The sequence below is a fragment of the Rhineura floridana genome, chromosome 7 (assembly GCF_030035675.1).
Source record: "Rhineura floridana isolate rRhiFlo1 chromosome 7, rRhiFlo1.hap2, whole genome shotgun sequence".
NCBI classification, from domain to species: Eukaryota; Metazoa; Chordata; class Lepidosauria; order Squamata; family Rhineuridae; genus Rhineura; species Rhineura floridana.
Genome location: NC_084486.1, coordinates 45881513 through 45897652, shown reverse-complemented (window position 1 = coordinate 45897652; position 16140 = coordinate 45881513). Strand labels below are relative to the sequence as shown.

At 42.1% G+C, this 16140-nt stretch overlaps 1 protein-coding gene across 1 annotated transcript in view; it reads right to left on the bottom strand.

Annotated features, from left to right (window-relative positions):
- Nucleotides 1-16140, bottom strand: part of LOC133388896 (lysosomal acid lipase/cholesteryl ester hydrolase-like) — a 39427-nt gene that overhangs the window by 4516 nt on the left and 18771 nt on the right. Inside the window, exons 7-9 of the mRNA XM_061635414.1 lie at nt 14600-14740; nt 11038-11109; nt 10723-10794 (exon numbers count right to left, since the gene is read on the bottom strand). Coding sequence (XP_061491398.1) covers nt 10723-10794; nt 11038-11109; nt 14600-14740 — 285 coding nt within the window. The remainder of the gene's footprint in view (nt 1-10722; nt 10795-11037; nt 11110-14599; nt 14741-16140) is intronic.

The window sequence follows — 16140 nt, the reverse complement described above, 5'->3', positions numbered from 1 at the left end:
ATCCAGAAGTAAATATCATCACTCCATGCCCATGACAAGGGCCAATAACATCAGTTATCTCAATGGATACAATGACTACGCCCAGTCCCCAAAAAGGATTTTACATTTCTAGAGGCAGAGAAAGGGACTCTTCCTTTTCCATCTTATCGTGGAATATAGCTGGATGGAAGAGCAAGATGGCTGATCTGGCATTTAAACAGTTCCTTCAACAATTTGACATTATTTTCCTTCAGGAAACGTGGTTAACTGAGGGAGAGTCCCTTGAGATTAGGGGCTATAAAACTTGGTTAAATCCAGCGATCAAATCCGCTTCTAGAGGTCGCGGACGAGGGGGATTGGCTATATTAGTTTCCACCCATCTAAATGGCCAAGTAATAGATCTGAACCCCCAGGCCTCGTCAGTCTCTCTAGCGCTGGGTATGAAGTTCCAGGGCCTACCGCCGGTCATAGGCGTAAATATCTACACCCCCCCGGCAAATTCTAGCTTGCCAGATTCTCCCTGGTTAGTGTTAGACTCTTTTCTAGAAAGTTTACAGGACAGGTTTCCATCCTATGAGCTCCTCCTAGGAGGTGACTTTAATGCCAGAATGGGCATTAATTATCCTATAGGGGATGATGGTTTGACAGGTCCCCTGGAGGGCCTTCCATTTTTAAACAGATCAGCGAAAGATCGAGTAATTAACAAGTATGGCTGTGCCCTGTTTCAATTAATTCAAAAATTCCAACTGGTATGTCTAAACGGCTCTCCATTAGATATTTCTAAAGGCTCTTTTACTTACCATGCAAGGTCCGGGGCCAGCCTAGTGGATTTATTTCTAGGCTCCTTGCTTTTGGTAAACAACGTTAAAGAACTTAATGTCTTAACCAGGCCTGAAAGTGACCATCTCCCCCTAAGGCTAACCTTCAAGACCGCGGCAAATAATAGATCTGATCTTGTAAAGGCCCCTTATTTAGACCCTGAATATGGACGCAAACAATTAAAATGGTCGCAGGAGATAGGGGAAAAAGCTAGCCTTGTTCTGTCAACAAACTCTATTATGCATTTACGCCAACTGGCCTTATCTGACCCACAATATAGCTTAAAACTATATGAGCTCATAATTGCAGAACTCTTTCCATGAATTGAAGATCTTACTATGGCATCAGTCTCCCCCTATCCCAAGACCTGGTATGATAAAGAGTGTAGGATGGCTAAGAAACAATTGACTAAGCAAATTAAATTATTTAGATCTAATAACCATCCGGTCATTTTTCATCAGCTAATAATGAAAAGAAGAGGTTATAAATATCTTCTCAAGAATAAGAAACAATCTTTTTACCAGGAAAATTGGAGGGCGCTGGCAAAAGCTGCCCAGAAGGGGAATGAGATAGAATTCTGGAAAATGTTACAGGGGAACCCGAAACCAGCAAACTATATAGCCTCCCCCCCCCATAATGAAGGAGGAGTGGGAAGCTTATTTTAGTTCAATTTTTGGATATCTCCTGTCAAATTCGGCCTGTACTTCTGAGAAGCCGGTTGATCTTCCGTCTTGGCCTCCGGTTACTATCAAAGATATTGAGGGGTTAGTGTCCTCCCTGAGAGCAGGAAAAGCCCCCAGAGAGGATTTGCTCCCTCCTGACTTTTTTATTCAAAATACATCTTGGTGGGCGCCTCTTCTTGCCACTCTTTTTACTTACATAAACAATACTGGAGTGATTCCACAAGGCTGGTTAACCAGCATAGTGGTCCCGATATTTAAATCAGGAGACCCTACTAAGCCAGCAAACTATCGACCCATAAGCTTGTTAAACGTATCGTTGAAGCTGTATAGTCGTTTGTTGCTGAACAAATTAAAGGAGTGGGATGAGATAGAGTCAATAATACATGATGAACAAGCTGGGTTCAGACCCAAAAAATGCACAATCGACCAGGCATTTATACTCCATCATTTAATAAGGAAAACTAAATCCAAAGTCTTCTCATCCTTATATATGGCCTTTGTAGATTTTTCAGCGGCTTTTGATTCTGTTGACCGAGAGCTGCTGTGGCAAAAATTGGCTTTGACAAACATAGATCGAAGATTGCTCTGGTTGATTAGAGCTTTATATCAAACTAATGCCATCCAAGTCCACCTAGGAAATAAAGGTACCCTGTCTGCTAAAATCCCAGTGTACAAAGGAGTCAAGCAAGGGTGCTTATTGGCTCCCTTTCTTTTTAATTTTTTTATAAATGATTTAGTCGATACATTATCATCTCCTTTTTTTTCTCCTTCTATTGGCGCGGTAAAAATTTCTATTCTGCTATATGCAGATGATGTAGTTCTATGCTCTCTAACGAAAATTGGACTCAAATGCATGCTCCACAAATTGGAGGAGTATTGTCAGTCGCAGAAACTTAAGATCAATCATACTAAAACCAAAATTATGGTATGTGGTAAAGCCAGGAAAGTAAAGAATAATTGGTCACTAAATGGGATCCCTATTAACCAGGTATCTTCTTTTAAATACCTGGGTATTTTTTTGTCTAACAACCTATCCTGGACCCCTCAGCTAAAAGCAGTGACCTTAGCTGGAACACGCACCCTAGGCTTAGCAAAAAGGTTTTTCTTTACCAAAGGGGGTCAACTTGTTACGCCAATGATAAAAATTTTAACAACTAAATTTCTCCCCAAAATTTTATATGGTGCAGAATTATGGGGATTGGCAGCAGGAACTAAATTGGAGTCAATTCAGAACGCTTTTATGAGGTTGGTGCTAGGTCTTCCCCCGGGGACTCCGTCAGCACATCTTAGAGCTGAGCTGGGATTACCCTCAGTCACGGCACGAATTGATCTAACTTACTTACGATATTGGATCCGAATCTTGAACAGTGAAGATTCAACCTTGATTAAGAAATGTTGGTATGATCGACTTCCGGGAAGGGTGACTTCGCGACTTCCGGGAAGGGTGACTTCGCTTGTGCCTGCTTTTGAGACGGGCTCCCGCCTCAAAAGAAGCTTATTCAGATATAAATCAGTCAGAACATTTTTTTTTTTGACTGATGAAATTTCTCCCGGGCAGGGAGAAACGTAGAGATCAACCTCAAAAGCCTGCTTTTGTTGGGAGGACTGGATTTCATTAATTTATGAGAAAAGGTCCAGCCAGCAATGCCGGACGGACTTCCGAACAAGCTCTATCTGATTAATGCGATACGTTTGCACCCTTCTTTCTATTATTTTTTTTACTTGGTTTAAATTGTTGCAGCAAAAAGAGATTTGTCAAATGAATCAGCTTTAAAGAACTTCTGGGTGAGCTATAACTCTTCTCTGTTATTCACGAAATTAACAGCTTATCTCTGTTTCTATTGCAAAAAGCTGTCCTGGAAGTGCATTCTAAATATATAAACAGAAGAGGGATTTCTATTCCGAGGAACATTATATTGTCTGGGACTATTCTCTTTTTGGTCTATTTTATTTTGACGAATCTGCTTCTTCACGACGCCACTAACTGTTTTGATGCTGGGAACTAAATTTGTTTTGTATTCTTGAACATAGAGAGATAAGGCAGGCTGCTCTGTTTATACTGTGATGTCATCAAGCCTGGAATATTAACCCAATTGTTGCTGAAATAAGAAGTGGTTCTTCAGAAAATAATGGATGAGATTGAGATAACGAAACAAACCCTGCGACAGGGCAGTAAGGAGCTGAAAATTGAACTGAGCAAAATGACGCAGGAGCTTAAAGAAATAGGGGATCCTGTGAGAGAGAAGAATGAGATCAGAGATGAGAAAAGAAAAAATAAAGGGAAGATACAAGCCCTGGAGATTGGACCAAATGTGGAATTGGAAAAAGATCTGGAGTTTATGGATATTAGAAATAAAATCTACTGTTTGGAATTTAACGTTATCTCTGAAGAAATTAATGAAGATATTAGAGATAAAGTTATCAATGGCTTGGATAATCTTCTGGACTGGAATGACGTGATGGAGCTTGATATAGAGAAAATCTATGGAATTAACTGCAGCCATGTGACAATGGAAAAACTCTCAAGAGATGAGCCAGTGTATTTTGTAAAAAAGAAGAACACAGATATGACTTTACAACAATATTTCAGCAACTTATTCAGAATTGATGGCAACAAAATATTTGGGATAGAGGAAATTCCCATCAGACTCTTATTATATGACTATGGCTATGACAGCAAGATTATTATGGAATACTGATAATGGAAGATTGGACACTGAAATTACTGGACTTAACAGGACTATTGAAGATGGAAGATGGAATTAATATGGATAATGGAATAATGGCTATTGAAATTATTGGACCTAACAGATTTTGATGAGATGGATTAATCGATATGTTTATTTGGACTATGGTTATGACAATAAGATTATTATTATTATTAATGAGATGGATTAATCGACATGTTTATTTGGAGAAAAATTGATAGATATATTTCTTAAAGAATTGAAACCTCTCTTTGACTTTTTGTGGAAAGAATAAAGTAATGTTTATGAGATTTGATGATTAATTAAGATAACTACTGGAGGAAAGTGATTTTATAATATAATTTAAGAGACAGGATTGTTATATATTGTAGACCTATAACTGATTTGATCTGCGACAAATGGGAAGTCAACATTTTATTTTTTTGTTTAATCATTTTTGTTTTGTTTTGTTTTTTGTCTTTGAATGTTTTATGATTTTGTTTTGTATGTTTTATGAAAATTTGAATAAAAATTATTGTAAAAAAAAAAAGAAATGTTGGTATGATCAAATGCTGCGGGAAGGGTGGGCCATGGAATGCCAGTCACTATTCTCCAAATATGATCTTTCCCCAGCTAAATTATTGGAACTAAGCAAAGCAGCACTTACCAACTGGGTTTATGATTATGATGCTGCTCAGGACCGTGCGTCCATAGTGTTGGCCCCGTTCTCAACCTGGTTCCCATATATTAAACTGAATCATATGGCAGCAAAGTACCTAGAAGTACTTGATAGAGCACCAATCAGAAAAGCTTTTACTGCATTACGGTACCAAGTAATGCCCACAGCCTATCTTGATGGCCGTTATCGTGGCATACCAGTGACTCAGCGTCTCTGTATTTCATTTCATTTTCATTTCATTTATTTCATTTTTAAACCGCCCATAGCGAATAGCTCTCTGGGCGGTGAACAAAACAATATTAAAATACAATATTACAATAAAATTACAATAAAATCAGCAACAAGTTAAACGAAAAAAAAATTAAATGAAACACATTGAACATTAAAATGCCTGGGAGTATAGCCAGGTCTTAACCTGGCACCTAAAAGAAAGTACCGAAGGCGCCAGGAGTATCTCCACAGGTAGGCTGTTCCACAGTTCGGGGGCCACCACAGAAAAGGCCCTAGATCTAATAACAATCCTCCGGGCATCCTGATGAGTTGGTACCCAGAGGAGGGCCTTGGATATTGAACGAAGTGAACGGGTAGGTTCATAGCGGGAGAGGCGTTCCACAAGGTATTGTGGTCCCACACCGTGTAAGGCGTGTATCTACGGCTGCGATGCAATTGAGGAGATCGTGCACTACTTACTCCATTGTCCACTCTACGACGATCCCAGGAGGAAATTTTTATCTCCGTTTTTAGATATTTTAGTACATAGTTCAGATAGTGAGAAGATAATCAACCTTTTAATGGATAATTTCATTTCAGTGACCCGCGCAGTCGCCAATTTTGCATTGGCTGCACAAAAACTGAGAGATGCCTTTGTGAAACGAATCATATCTTGAAAAGACCTTCCTTATTTTTACATTTGTTTAGCTGTCTAAACCAACTAGAGGTTTTGTGTATATATGTATGTATATGTATGTTTGGTTGCACATGGCCTATGGCTAAGCTTGCAATAAAGTATTCTATTCTATTCTGTTGGGTATGTGGGAAATGACACTATTTTAGGTATCCTGGTCCCAAACTATGTGGTGGTTGGTGATCACTCGTGACCGAGTAAGATTGTCTTCCAAGATGATTTGGTTGGAAGATGCCTGTGCATGTATTTGTTTTATGTGGGGAGATCGGCGCACCACGATCAACACACAATCTTGACAGAAAAAGGCTTTGATCCAATGGCATGAATACCACGACAATTGGAAGTCTTTTATCTGCTGCAGCCTTCATAGCAGTTGTAACGTACACATTGTTATTCTCTGCCTGTTCTGCCATTGAGGACTTTCTTAGATCGTTCTTTGTCTGGTTCCTCTCCCTTGACCTTACCGCCATAGGTGACCCTGCTGGGAGTACATGACTCCTGACGGCATCACTCACAGGGTTCATTGGAACACGCAAGCCCACTCACCACTAGTCAGGACCTTGAACCTGGCCTGGTAGCTAATTGGCAGCCGGTGAATGTTTTTCATCCATTGCATAGCATGATGGTGGTATTCTGCCCCAATGAGCAGTTGAGCCACCACATTTTGCTCTAGCTGCAGGTTCTGGGTCAGCCTCAAGGGCAGACCTATATAGAGCACATTGCACTAATCTAATATGGAGGTTATCAGTACATGGACAGCAGTAGTCAGACTATCCCAATCCAGAAATGGCTGTAGCTGTCTTACCAACTAAAACTGGTAAAAGGCACTCCTAGCCACAGAGGTCAGATCACCTGGGCCTCTAGCAACATAGATGTGTCCAGAAGTATCCACAGACTATGAACCTGCTCTTTAAGGAGGAGTATAATTCCACCCAAAGCAGGAAATTGACCAATTATCTGGACTTGGGAACTGCCCATCCACAGTGCTTCTGTTTTGCCAGGATTCAGACACAGTTTATTGGTTCTCACTCAGCTCATTAGCAAGCCCGGGAACTGGCCCAGGGCTTGTACAACTTCTCCTGATTCAGATACTACAGAGCTGAGTATGATCAGCGTATTGATGACACCTTGCCCCAAATCTAATGACCACTCCGAATGGCTTCATGTAGATGTTAAATAACATTGGGAACCCTGTAACACCCCACAGAAAAACTGCCAGGTGTCTGAGAGATAGCCCAATGCTATTCCCTGAAACTGACCTTGGAGATAGGACTGAAACCACTGTAAACCAATGCACCCATCACCTATCTCACAGAGCCAATTCAGGAGGGTCTATTGTATCAAAAGCTGCTAAGAGGTCAAGTATGAATAACAGTGTCATATTCTTACCTATCCTTTTATTGATAAAAGGCATCAGGGCAACCAAGGCCAATTCAGTCCCACAACGAGGCCTGTACCCTGAATGGTCAAGATTATTACTTTCATTCAAGAATACTTGTGCCACAACCTTCTCAATCAGCATTCTCAGAAAGGGGTTATTTGTGACCGGGTAGTGGTTGTCACAAACCAATTGGTGCAGGGTGGGCTTTTCCAGGAATGGTCAAATCACTGCCTCTTTCAAGGCTGCTGGGACCACTCCTTCCCACAAGTATGTGTTAACCTCACCCTAGAACCACCTGACCATACTCCATCAGCAAGCTTTAATCAGCCAAGAGACACAAGGGTTGGGAAACATGTAGTTGACTGCATATTTGCAAAGAACTTTGTCCACGTCACTAGGCTGCACCAAATGAAACTGTTGCACTGGACACCTCATTGGAGACTGCAGTGAATGTGGATGTGGTGTCAGGATTGCTATGGAGGTGAGCAACTTTAACCTCAGTGCCTTGCAGACAAGACACAGTGGACTTCCAGAGGATCTAAAACTCCATTGCCTAGAGAAGATGTCAACAGGCTTCGGACAATACTAAAAGCTCCACTGCACAGCTACTTGAGGATGCAATGGAGGAAGAGAAGTGGACCTTCTTCACCACCCTCACTGCCACACAGTAGGCATGATTATGTGATCTCACTTATGTTTGGTCACCTTTGCAATGTGTCTTTCACCACTTGCACTCTAGCCATTGTCCATCTTGTTTCATCAGTTGTAGGGGTCTGGTATAAGAAGATGCAGAACTTGGCTCTACAATGCCAGAGAGGGCACTCGGGGTGACTCTGTCAAGAATCTGACACATCTAACTATTCTCACTATTCCCTAGAAAGATCTTCAACAGAGTCACCTGCTCTGTCCATGGGGCCTCTCACTCCCCAGCATTCAGAAATCCATTGGATTTCAATAGTCTCTGGGGGCAGATCATCCAAATTGGTCTACCACCCCTGCAAGGGGAGGTGGAGCTGCAAATTTAAACTTCATGAGGAAGTGGTCTAACCATGACAGCAAGGTTATCCACCACTCCCTATTTCCAGACCGCACTTTCATCTATCTGGAGTAAAGACCAAGTTGAGGGTATGCCCTACCCTGTTTGTTGAACTGATGACAACTCGAGACAAACCCCATGGTAATCATTGAGACCATGAAGTCCCAAACTTGAACATAGACGCAGTCTCAGCATAGATGTTGAAATCTCCCAGAATTATTGTTCTGGGTTCCTTCATCACCATACCTCAGACCACCTCCAGAGAAACTGCTGGGCAGCAGGTTGGATGGTACACCAGCAGCATTCCTAGTTTATTATGTCCTTGACCCACCAAGAGGTGCAGGCCCTCACAGCCATCTCCAAGACAGAGGGGTTTTCTTGTTGATGGAGATGAAAGTCCTGTAGACCACAGCCACTCCCCCTCTCCATCTGTGAAGCATGTGCTGAAACTGCCAAGAGTATCCAGGTGGGCACACTGCGTCAGATCAACTCCTTCTAGCTCACAAACCCAGGTCTCAGTAATACACACCAGATTGGCACCCTCATCCATGATGAGTGAGGTGTTACTACATACTGATCTGCTGTTAAGCAACAACACACAGAGTCTGGGGGGTACAACAGATGAGCAACCATGAACCCAGCCATGGGAAGGGTGGGAGTGAGAAACAAGACATAAGGAGCCTCACCTTCATTTTCTATGGTGACCTATTGCCTGTTCATGGCCATGTTTCCCCCTACCCACAATCACTAGAATTGGGGCAGCTGCATCTGGGTCCCTCTCTTCCCAAAGACCCAAGCACATGATGTAAAAACATCAGTAAAAATGATACATGAATACAAACAGGTTGCTCCTAACTTCCCATTGACCAGGAAACTTGAAGAAATTCAGTACGATATATCCAGAGGCAAGATTCATGGGATATCAGATAACTGAATCATCTGCACAACCAAAACCCAATAGTTTATGGTAGAAAAATTGTATCTCAGTACACTGTGTGTCTGGGAATATGGGTAATGATTCACAATCAACCTTTTAATTATTACACTTGTTAGTTGCAATTCCAGCCAAAAAGTGTACAAGATGATATACAGCAGCATAAAAACTAAGAAAATGAAAACTACTTCAAACTACAATAAAAAACCCTCTAGCAATTAACAAGCAAAATACAAAACACACATATGCACAAAACCCCTAACAGAAGTCATTACTAAAATTGGGTGCAACCCAGAAAATACCTAAGAGAATAAAACAGACTTTAGATAACAGCAGAAATAAAAATTACAAGGAGGTGTGCTGTACTTAACTACCTGACATAAACATTTGTTTAGTCCAATATTAGGGCTTATCCAAACGGAGCAGGATAATCCACGGTTTCCATATTCGGTTTGTCATCTGATAGTCCTCACTTTGCCTTTTAGTTCGCTCTTTCCCAATTAAAAAAAACGCTTTTTTGCACCCGCACACACAGAGGTAAGACCCTTACATTCTTTTCGCTTTTTCCAAGCTCCGCCTCTAAAACTTCCCCTATCAACCAATTGGTCAGCAAAAAAATTACGTATGCTCCTCTCCCCCTTTGCAATGAAGCAAAATATGGCTGTAAAGGAGTTCTCGCCTCGGAAGGAAAGGCTGCTGGTCGGTTTCACGCCTGCCTTGTTTGTATTTGCGATATTATGCTTAAATGAATGTATGCTTTTCTGCCTTTATTGATATTTAAGGAGATACACACGCTGGCAATTGCACTTATTTCTCCAAAAAAGCAAGAAACGTGTCACCCCCCCTCCTTCTCCCTTTCCTTCCCACGGAGAATGAAATTGACAAAGCTTTCTGGAGCAGGCGTGAAACCAACCAGCAGCCCGTTTCTTGTTTGTATTTGCAATATTACACTTAAACAAATGTTTGCTTTTCTGATTTGAAGCAAAACCCCCAGCAAGTACAATGAAATTGACAAAGCTTTCCAGAGGCAGGCTGAAACCGACCCCCCCTTTCTTGCTTGTTGTGCATTGCAGATCTCACCCAGAGCCACTGCCCAGTTTGCAGGCTGGCAAAAAATAAAATGCATCTGCGCAGTAGTTGCAGACACCCCCCAAACACCCCACCATTGCGATGATTGGTTCAATTTTCCCGGGCTTATTCTCGCACATGCGCAAAAGTGCAGATACATGATTGGCTGGAATGAGGAGAAGGGGCAAGGGGAAACGCCCAAGAACCGCCCATCCGCTGTAAAGTCCACGGTATTGCATCCTACCTCCTGAAGGCACAGCGGATGATTCCCCATTTTAAACAGCAAATTGCATTTTTGCTGGTATTGCAAGGAGCGGATTTAACCCGCAAAAATGCGTAACAGTGCGAGACGTCATTTGGACAACTGAAAAGTAATGAACACACATAGTGGGCGTGTCACACATTTTGCAGTCATCTGGATGAGCCGTTAGTCTAACTTTATCCCTATTGAATCTGTATGAATTGGAGAACAGCATCAAATTCATTCATCTGCAATACACCAATGAGAGATGCATGTAATTATTTTGATTAATAATTCTTTCACTGTCCTACCTGATTGTACTTTTCCATATTCTTTTCCTTGGAGCCATGGTCATATGCTTGGAATTGCTTTGTGTGATGGATCTATAGATAAAGAGTGTATAGTTCTAGAACATATTACTTCTAAGGATCCACAGTGTAAAATGTATGATTTAGCAATCTTGACAATGGCCCTGTAAGATGGCCATTATTATTATCCCCACACCTTAGATATGCTGCTACAATTGTCTCATTCTGAATAGAATCTGCTAGGGATGGAAAGGCAGGATATGTGTGTTTCAAGAAATATAATAATTAATAAATAAAATATTTGTAAATTGAATATACCTGGATCCAATGAAGAAGATTTTGCACAGACGTTCCAGCAAGAGCATGGGCTACATACATGTCCATTCGGCTCTGAAATTAAAAAAGGTTTTCATCTTTTCCTTCTCCTTCTTACTACTACTACTACTACTACTACATTTAAATCCTACCCTTCTCCCAAAAGGATGAATAGCTTATACGGCTATAATGCTCTCTTCTGGAAGTCTCATCTGATATTTACACTATTACCTTTTCTGCACCAGTGAAAGACCTTTTTATTTTCCCAGGCTTTTAAAAGAGAAATAAACATGTTATAGTCATGCTGGTTGGAAATGATGGGACTTGGAGTCCAACAACAACTAGAGGGGCACAGGGTTCCCATCCCTGTTATACTATAGGACTAGAATTCAAAGGGGTCTTATTGGATTCTAGGGGTTCTGACATGTTCTAGAAAGTGCCCAGTGTTCATTAGGGCTTATTGTCTATCTTTCAGCTCCCCAACTCTGGTGCAAGAAGCCTCCATGCAGTGGTGGTTGGTGTCTATTGGGGCTGGTAGGGCAGAAGGCAGGGAGACTAACAGTAGATGGAGCCAGAGCCAATGGCAGGCAAAGCCAACCAATTCTAATTCTGCCCCCCTTCCTGGTAAGCTCTACAAGGGTAACACTGAGACTAAGAAGGAGAAAGATGAGAGCCAGGGTCACCCCTGGACTGGCTGTAAGCAACAAGGCAAGCAGATGGGGGCAGGCTGAAGGCAGACTGAAGTTGGTGGGGCAGAACAACCTCCACTGCTTCCATGCATGTGTGGCTGCAGAGGCCTCATAGGCTGACATGGGTCAGTGATATTGCCAACCTGGATTAGATACATGATTTCTACATGCATGCATCACCAAATGCAATGGCCTTTATAGGATCCATTTCCAAGGCTGAAATGGCAATTCCTGAGTTCAAAATGGATTCTGGAGTGCATTTGGGAGCTGGTAGGAAAGCCCTGATTAGCACTCAGGTGTTGTGAAACTGGTGTGTGCTGTTGGATAGTTGTTGTTGTTGTTGTTACTACTACTACTACTACTACTACTACTACTCACTCTTCACCCATAGATTTCAGGGCAGGTTATAATAGTTTAAAATATTTCCTTAAACAATTTAAAATCACAATCACCACAAAAATGTCACAAAATAGGGTGGATTCCAAAAATATACATCTAAGGTGTCAAAGACTAGGGTAAAGAGGTGAGTCAAAGTCAGGGCAACCATTTGTTGCATGTACTGTGGTCCTTTGGGGGTGGGTGGGGAAACAAGCTTCACCATCCAGCCATCTCCTTGGTGATGGCAGCTGGGTAGCCCTCCTTATGGCTGACTGGGGATGGGCTAGAATCCTGCCCAATTTGGATTTGGTATCGAATTTTCCATTAATTTGCTTATTCACTATAGTCGTAGATCAGATTTTTAGGTAATGATTTCCCACAGCTATTTTCAGAAACTTTTTTTGTTTAAAAAAATTTGAGTCTAAAATATTGATGTCAGTATCAATATTTCATCCAGCTTATTGATATTTCCTTTAATTTACTGACATTCCCTTTCAAAATATCAATATTTCCTTTAAAAGTAATTTCAACATTTTTTCCCAGCGAAAAACCACGGATCAGTAAAAGCAGCGGCTTGCAGACAAAGAATGAACTTGAATTGATACCAGCCTGTTAGGTCGACAGAATGCTTTCGAACTGGCACCAGCCAATGGATCCCCTCCCTATGGCTGACACACCCACCCACTGTGGTCCTGGTAGCAAGGGCAGGTGAGTACAGGAGTTCTGGATTTCTTCATATCAGGGCACATCCCCAGAGAAGCCCAGCAGCAGAAGGAACTTCTAAGTGAGGCCCTGTTTGCTACTGTTAAAATTATCTATAGTAACTACTGCTACAGAATTGTCATAGAAAATATTCCCTTTTTAAACTGTTCTATCTAAAAAATTATGGGTTGTCTGAAAATACCGTAACCATTTGTGGGGATCCAGTTCTTGCTCCCTTTTTCTAGATATAGTCTTAAAGCACATTTTCCTTTCAGATGCCTTGGAATTATGTGTGCACCAAATATTATTTTTCACAGGGCCAGTTCACATAGCGATTTAATCTGAGATGGGATCTACTTGCATGCCCATTTAATTTGCAGTGATCACATGATGTTGGAGGCAAAGGGAAGGCATCCCGGTGCTTTCAGCTTTTAATCCACAGCAAATCAATCCAATTTTAATCCAAAAAGGGAAGGAAAAACCATTTGCACTTCACATCTCTAGGGGCTTGTAGATGCTTAGCTCTGATGCTTTTGTGAGTCCATGCCCACTCCCTCCTCCTCCCTTTGTTATGTCATTTCCTGCTAACTCCAGTTCTGCAAGCCTGCTGAAAATAGTGCTTTCTTTTCTTTCCCTCTTAACTTGTGCAAAAAAGCATAACATTGTTCAAACAAACATTTGTGTTTCTGCTGGATAGTGAAAATGCAAATAATCAAACTTGAGGATTTTTTCTTTTTTTAATGAAACTTACTCTGGAACAAACTGAGCATGCTCGGATGCCAAGGTAACCAGAGGAAGTGATAGTTTGACCTTAAGAGGGTGTGGTCATGAGGAAGCTGTGTGATTGACTCTTTACCTTCAGTATGAATGGAAAACAGTGACTGGAAGGTAGGAAGTGTGATCTTTAAACTCCCATTATGATGGAAAAAGCTTCATCTTTAAAAGGGAGTTCAGCTCCCGTGTGAAAGAGCCCTTACTTTTATGGTAGTATCTTAAACTGGGATAAGTCTGGGAGTATCTTATTTTGGAGAAGAGACATATGAATGTTTGATTTTTAGTCTTAGATTATGTCTATGCCATGTTTCAAGTTTCTAGTCCTTGGGGAAAGCACCTGAACACATTTTGATATCCTGCTTAGGCACGGCCAATTGTAAAGGAAAATGAACAGTGGCAGGGCCGGCTCCAGGCATGCGGGGACCCTTGGGCATCAGCTTGCCCTGGCCCCCCAGTGGGTGTGTGGGTGTGTGCCCCCCCATGCGTATGTGCGTGTGTGCCCCCCCGGAGCCCCCCTCCCTGTCTAGTCTTTACCATTTCCCTTAATGAAAATGGCGGCCGTGGTTTCCCTAAGGGGAATGAAGCCTCCACCGACATCTTTGTTGATGGCACACATGCATGCTACGCACGCACACCTCTGCCATCAACTAAGATGGCGGCAGTGGCTTCAGTACTTTAGGGAAGCTGCGGCCACCATCTTCATTAAGGGCAATTTTAAAAAGCCGGCTGACAGGTAAGTGGGGGGCGTGGGGGGCACGGATTGCAGAAGGGGAGTGGAGGGCCCCTCAGGGGCTCCTGTAGCTCCGGGGCCCTCGGGCCAGTGCCCAACCTGGCCGCCCTTTAGAACTGGCCCTGAACAGTGGGCCTGGATAATGGAAAAGAAAAAACCCCAAGCGATACATTTCCACGTTTAGCATTTTTTTCTTTCAGCTTAGTTCATTTTAATGTTTCAGTTGCGTCAATGGAATATTGTCTCCCCTCAGATTTCCATTAAGTCTTATAAAGACAAGGATCCCACTTACCATGTTTAAGTTGGGGACATTATTCCCAGCCATAAAGGAAAGGGCACTGGCACAGAATTCATGGTGGTTAGTACAAAACTTAGTGAGTATGTTTCTCAGATATACAGCATATTGAAATATTCCTTTGTGGCCAAATATAGCCTGAAAGATAATATATTTGCAATTAGTTACCACCAAACCAAATCAGATATCACTTCAAGCCTGCCATCTGTTGTAAACGTCTGATTCTCAGTGGTCCCTGGGGGTGGCAGAGAGGACAGGAGACATGAAACTTATGGTGGTTGCCCAGGCTGTGGCTGCTGTCAAGATCTCACCAAATCCACCTCTGACTCCAACGTGGTTTTACTGTGTTTCTTGACAACAGCCACCTGAGTGGCCAGCTGACACTCATTTTACAAATGGCACTGACTGGAAGTGAAAAGGGAGCCAGCCAAGCTGGACAATCACACAGTGCTTAAGTTACTAGGTAGGGGATCAGGGACTGTAGCTCCCTTCCTGCTTTGTGTTAGCACCATTTTCAAACTGGCAGTGCCCCCCTCAAACCACTTATGCCAAGATCCCATTCCTTCTCCCAAGGAGCTAAGGTGAGGGGGGAGAGAGCAGATGCACTTCAAGAATAAGAGGAAGGATGTAGGGATGGAAGGATCTGTCCATTTTGGTTCCCTCAGCTGCTCATTTTTCCAGGCCTTAAATTCAGTTCTCCACATTTCTGCAGCAATTTGGGATTTTTTAAAAAAATCATCATGAAAATTCATCAGCATTTTAGCACATTTTTCCTAATAAACACATTTTTGTATGCAGTTTTGACTAATGCACCCAGTTTTGCAAGCAATTTCTCTTAATATAAACATATTATTTTCACTTTTATGCACATTTCCCCCTGATATATGCAATTTTTGTAAACATTGTTTTGTTGGTGAACTGCATCCAAAATTCAGATGTGTGGATTTTGAAGGATGGCTGTGTTTCAGTTATATTGTTTTGGAAAGTGCAAATTTGATAGATTTGGCTTTAAATGTGAACCAAATTAAATTTATCCCATCACTTCCTGCCCAGCTTGGGTTGCTCTTGGGATAGCTCAGCTGGCTCCAGACTTTGGAGGGCATCTCAGGCGGAGATGCTGCATGACTCCCTCAGGAGAGCTGGAGAGGAGGAGAATTTGCTCACCTACCCATACTGGATCCAGCATTACCTTTGTGGTCAGAGCAGAGCTTGGAAGTAACTCGTTATTTTTAACGAGTTACTTGTAATTCGTTACAATTTTAAATAATGAGTGGGTAATTCCATTACATTTGGCAAGTAACGGAACGACTAGTAATTTCCCTACTTTTCAGCTGCAACTTTAACGTTTCCACGTTAGGTTGCACATTACTTGGGGGTGGGAACAAGGGGAAGACAGCTCCTGGCTGTGATTGGTTAACACAAGACATGTGCCTCACACTGATTGGACCTCTGCACAGACTCTCTCTTCCCTTGTGATCTGTGTTAGGATGCATGAGGGAAGAGGTGAATAGGCAGGGCCTGCTAGCGTCTGAGAGGAC